The sequence below is a fragment of the Garra rufa genome, chromosome 7 (assembly GCF_049309525.1).
Source record: "Garra rufa chromosome 7, GarRuf1.0, whole genome shotgun sequence".
NCBI lineage: Eukaryota > Metazoa > Chordata > Actinopteri > Cypriniformes > Cyprinidae > Garra > Garra rufa.
The window spans coordinates 47908677-47914676 of record NC_133367.1 but is presented as its reverse complement, the minus strand read 5'-3'; the positions used below and the strand labels follow the sequence as shown (position 1 = coordinate 47914676).

Sequence of the window (6000 nt, the reverse complement as noted above, 5' to 3'; positions counted from 1 at the left end):
ACTTACGTACACTAGACACTTTCTATAAACACTCGCTGCTACAAAGACTCAATAAGATTATATGTTTACTTGTGCTTTGCACTAAGAATCTTTCTGCACTATGTGCTGCTTCCCTCAAAATCCTTTATCTGCACAACTTAATGCACACAATATCTCTTTTGCACAATCTCATGTACAAATATCTCTTTTTTAAAACTTCATGTACAGTATTTATGTGAAGTGTTTGTATTGTCAGTTCTTGTGTAGTCAACTATTTATTGTAGTTATATTATAGTATGTGTATAGTCAGATGGTTAACTGTTGTATAGGTATATAATTGCTTTTCTTATACTTGTGCTGTTTTCATGTTTAACCAGTATGTAGCACCGTGGTCTTGCGAGACACAGCATTTCGTTCCACTATATGTCCACACTACATTTAGCAGAAAGACTTGATTTGCAGATTTATTTTCACAGCCACCTTTGCTCATATTTCCCAAGGGTGCCAATATTAGTGGAGGTCACTGTGCCTCATTTGGTGATTTTACTTTAGCTTTATTTTGTCTTCCATTGAAATAATCAAACTCAAAGATTCTCTCTAACTTTTTATTTATCAATGGTTGCTTTCTAAGTATAAAAAAACAAGCATAATCATGTAATAATCATTACACGTACAACTAGTATGAAGCTAAAGAAAAGACAAATTGTAAAGATCACTTAATTCATAAAATGGTTCAATATTCAATACACAATGATTTATGTAACGTTAACTGAATATGCATTAAAACAAATATCTACCACTACTTCCAAGATATGTGCATGTCATGTAGCTCATTATATGCATTAAAACAGGGCATCAATACAATGAACAATAAGGATTTAAAAAAAAATAATGATTCAATTTAGAAACTGAACAGCTGATCTGTTTTGTATTTTTTTTACTGTTACACTATTACTTTTTTCAGTTGCATGACTCTGATATGCTGATATTTATTGATATTACTATATCAACAAGTTAATGCTTTTGTAATTAAAACACTGTAATGCAACAGCGTCTATCTGATGTCGACAGGTCGGAGCTGTCGTTCTCCTTCAGCCAAAAATATCTGCATGGCCCTGTACAGCAGGTGAACTCCTAGATGCCGCTTTCTCCGCACAGGCCACGTCGACACCACACCGTAGTAGTCTCCTCTTTTCTGGTTTGTCAGCATCTTCAGCCCTATTAAAAGATCAACAATGCAGACGTTAAGATGGACATTTGTGCTGCAGAGAACTTTTAGCGCTGTCCAAGCAGTGTCTTTACCGATGGCATCCACCATACAGGCCTCCCGCGTGTAGGCTTCCACAGCAATGACGTTCTGGAAACAGTGCAGGGATATCACTCCGTGCCCAGCCTTCCAGACCTGCAGGATGTGCTGCACTTTTGAGCACAGTTTCTGGAGGCACGAAGACAAAAAGATATTGTGAAGACTGGTAATAAAAATGACAGTGAGATGCACGGTTTTTAATCTTAATGAAGAAAGACCCAGCCGCGGCGTTGTGGCTGGGCCTACATTGTTGTGAGAACTGTCCGACCACAACAGGACTACTTACGTTAACCAATACATTCATTTTGTTCAAGTAGGCTAACAGTGCGAAAACTCTGGCATGGAGGATTTTCAAAAGTCAAAATGTCTCGTTAGGACACCGATGTTTAGCTACTCTGTTCGATACGCAGGTTTTTGTTATTAGCCTGTTTTTTCCTTATTCTAAATGCTTAACCCTTATGTGGTCTTTGGGGGATTTCTGGACCCCGAATGGCGTTTGCTAAAATTTAAAAAAATGTTCCCTTTGTCCAAATGGGATGAGACTTTGTAAATCAGTCAACACTGTCTTGATCTACAAATAAAAAATTAAATTGGAATGATAGCTTGATTTTATGTTAGTGTGAAAAAAATACTCACGTTCGTGGTCTTTGTACAATACAATTTTTGTTAGAAAATAATAGTTAAAAAAACAAAACAAATGTTACTTTCCTGTTTATTAATGTTTTTACTCCTCATGTGTGCAGTTTTTGGAGGATTTTGGATATTTTTTAAATATATATAAATTAATAAATTAATATTTTTTATAGGTTTGTACACAAAAACTGCTTTTTTTTGGTAAAATTCCCTTTCATAAAAAACCCCACGTCTAACTTTCATTCATGGGGATAACATGGATAATTTCACATGGTTTAGTGTAAGATTTTTGCCCATCTTTTGGAAAATCCAGTTTTAAATGTAAAAAAAAAAAACACTTTTAGCAGTAGGTGGCTGCAGAGCTCCACTATTTGACCACCTGAAAGATATCTTTTCACAAGTTTTTTTCAGTTGAGTTCATATCTACATATCATGAAACACGCAGGGCTACATTTGGAGACCATAAAAACTGCTCTCTTATAATTTGTCAAATAAAAACATTCTTATGTTCATGTTGTGTACTGCTACTCAATATGTAACAGAACTGGTTTTGTTTCAGTACAAAAACTGCTTAACTTTGACAAAAAGTATTTTTATTGTTATAATTGAGATTTCATAATATGTAGATATGAACTCAACTGAAAAAACTTGTGAAAAGATATCTTATTGTTGGTCAAATAGCAATTAGTTAATAGTAGTGCTCTGCAGCCATCTAGTGGTAAAAGTTATATAAAAAATGGGCAAAAATCTTACACTAAACCATATCAAATTATCCATGTTATCCCCATGAATGACAGTTTAAAATGTGGGTATTTTATAAAGTGAATTTTACATAAAAAGCTGTTTTTGCATATAAACCTATTAAAAAATATATTTATTTAATAATTTATATATATTTAAAAAATAGCATAAATCCTACGAAAACTGCGCAAATGTGGAGTAAAAACATTAATAAAAGGAACAAAAAATCTTTTTTTAAGTTTTGCCTGGTTTCTCTAGAGACCCCAAAAACCATGAGTGTGATTCCAAAACGAAGACCACATAAGGGTTAAAGTCCTTTATAAGATTTGAATATGAATCTACTTCGCCTGTGTTTTAACAATGTGGTATAGGCTACTTCCCACAATAGTTGAGTTTTTCACGCATGCCATTTAACTTTGAACATTCATTCCATTCACAATTGTTCATGTTAGTTTCATTCAGCGCTATTCAGCGAATGCATTTGTTTTTCATGATCAAAAGAAGCAGATAGACGATTAATCATAACCTGCCTCTTACCATGTTCCGAGTGTTTAAAACACAAATTCATTCACCTTCTCATCAGATTGTTTTAATTGCATTTTGTACTGAAAGCTGGATAAAAAATAAACAACGTTGAGAAGTGGATCTGAAATTTTCTTCCCGTTTGATTTTATTCCGGTAAAGAATAAGGTGTTCCGAATGGAACGGTCAGGGGATTAACAGTGCGTGCGATACTCACAATCCAAAGAGAGGGAAAAGGAGTTTAACTTTGGTATAGTTTGTGTATACCTGCTTGTTATATACATTTTATATTGAAGATACGGACTCGTTAAATTAAGGCCCACCCAAAATTACTAAGGCCCATCCAAAGAATAAATCCTGGCGACGCGCCTGGAAAGACCCACTCGCAATAACGACCCAATTAATCTGGAGTCGACTCGTTTCACAGAACCACTTCACCGTATGATTCTTTTACAAACTGGACTTGAGTTCTCAAGTTAACAAGTGATCTGGTCTCTGGTCGACAACTCACTGAATCACAACCAAATATCTTCAGACCTGAAGAGTGCGGAGGACACCAAAAATGACAACTCTTTTACTCAAACCCACTTTCATGTTCATATTCAAAACACAAGTGGAAATATTTCAACGAAACCCCCTTCTCCCGTTACTGAAAGTTCATACTACCAAAATTGTTTAAGAAATGCATAAAAACATTCACAAGTGCCAAGCAGTTTCTTAGAGAACATGAAATATAAATGAAATGTTTTATTCATATTTTATTTCTTTCTTTTACACTATTTTGGCCATTTTTAGGTGTATTCATCAGACACACACCTCGAATGTGTTAATGATATGTGAAACCAAAATTCCATGTAGTCTTCAATAATTAACAGTTATTTTTAGTCAAGGGATCCTGTTTGACTATTTCTCCTTCACACTAGACACAGTTGGCTTGACTCCCTCTACCCTTCAGCCAGCCTGCACTCACACTGCAGACCGGAGCACGCTCACGTCATTATGATGCAAACTTAGCAATTTTCACTTAATTGTGCTCCACATCATGGTGCATGTGTCAGGGCCAGGGCAGGGTTTAGCAATCATTTCTAAGACAGAGATAAAGAGAAGGATGCATGATGTTTCGGCAGCTTGGTCTCAATAAAAGCAGTTTTGGACTGACGAGGATGTTCTGAAGTTCTGAAACATGCAGTATGTTATTATAGTGCAATAGCCAAAAGATCGGAAAAAAAAAAAAAGTGATTTCTCAGTCATCCACACACGCATAACTATCCTCGCATTAAATGGGACCCTACTGCTGCTGAAAGAGAAACAATCAAGTCAAACACACGGAAGGCTCTTCTAATGTTACTTTTTGTCTTAGCTAAGCATTCCAATATTTGAATGTTTTTATAATGGCATGGTTGTCTGGAATGAAAAAAATGAACACTTTCTTTAGAGCACATCCCAAAATATTAAATCTCAGACAAATTACTCTCCTACTCTATAGACCAGTGGTTCTCACATATTTTTTTTTTTTTTTGGGCCAGCACCCCTTACCTATTATCAATCAATAAAATAAAGAAATGTTTTACAAATTCAAATTACTTTGAGGATAATTCTGACAAAAGAATTTATTTATTTTTCTGCAAGTTTTTTTTTTTTTTTTTTTTCTGAAGTAAATTCAGGGGTCTTTTTCTAAAAAAGGACACTTGAAGATTCCAAAAGGACCAAAAGTGCATATACATGGTTTGAAGACACTGGTGTGCTTTGTTCAGCTGAGAGTTGTAGTTTGCCATCGACAGCAGGCCTGCTATTCCGCTTGTATTTCAAAGCAGTGCTGTGACAAAGAACTTCTCATTTTTTGAAGATAAATACACACTGGAATGAATAAACTGGGAGTAAGGCTGTTTTTTTGCAATCTCTGATGAAGTTGGCCAGGTTTTCTTTGCATTAACACGGTCATGGACCATTTAATTGCAGTCACTTATTTTAAGCAACAAAACTCAGGAAAAAGTTTTCAGTCCAAGGATCCAATGATTTGATTGCAGACAGAAAAGAAACATGTCATACACTTCCTTCGTAATTTTTTGAGATGCGGTGCCGGTAGCCAACGTTACTTTTTTCCCCCGGTACTTTAGCCTGCTTTGTGAAATAACGAAAGCATTTATTTCAGTGAAAAAATAAGTCCAAACCCTCTATTTTAACATTTTGAACAATAGGGCTCTACAATCTTTAGCTTTTTTTTTTTTTTTTTTTTTTTTTTTTTTTTTAGAAATTCTTGTGTGTTTTAATTTTTCTCATAATCAAATGAAAGCATAAACATTTATTTATTTTTAATCAAATGAAAAATAAACCTTTTAAATTTTTGGAAAACAAACAGAGGTTTGCTGTTAAAATCAATAAATAATAATAATTTAACATTTAAATAATAATTGTAGTATTTTTTTCTACAATTAAGTGGTTAATCTTGTTATGTTTATTTTTTATCATATATACATTGTTTTATGTCAATTATTAAATAGGAATATATCTACATTATACTGTACAAAAGTAATACAAGACTAATATTGTTGTTACATGTTAAACCGTACTTTTATTTTGACAGTTTCTGTGTGTGTACAGTTTGATATGATGCTAGTTTTCTCAAATGAAACGGTAAAAGTGACACTCACAGCAGCTTTGGAGATTGAGTTTATCTGTTCATGTGAGATGCAAAGGCCAAAAATTACCGTGAGCGTCACATAAGTATGCATGTAGTGAAAGAAAACGCGTCTCCACCATTCATACATACAGAGGGACAAACGGAACATGCAGGATTCATATATTAAAATGTTTTTTTT

At 34.2% G+C, this 6000-nt stretch overlaps 1 protein-coding gene across 1 annotated transcript in view; it reads right to left on the bottom strand.

Moving 5' to 3' along the window:
• Positions 1 to 661: 661 nt before the first annotated feature.
• The window catches only part of LOC141339050 (uncharacterized), a 49832-nt gene continuing 44493 nt past the window's right edge, over positions 662 to 6000 (bottom strand). The window contains exons 8-9 of the mRNA XM_073844675.1: positions 1282 to 1414; positions 662 to 1197 (exon numbers count right to left, since the gene is read on the bottom strand). Of these exons, the coding sequence (XP_073700776.1) occupies positions 1034 to 1197; positions 1282 to 1414 (297 nt within the window). The 3' untranslated portion in view covers positions 662 to 1033. The remainder of the gene's footprint in view (positions 1198 to 1281; positions 1415 to 6000) is intronic.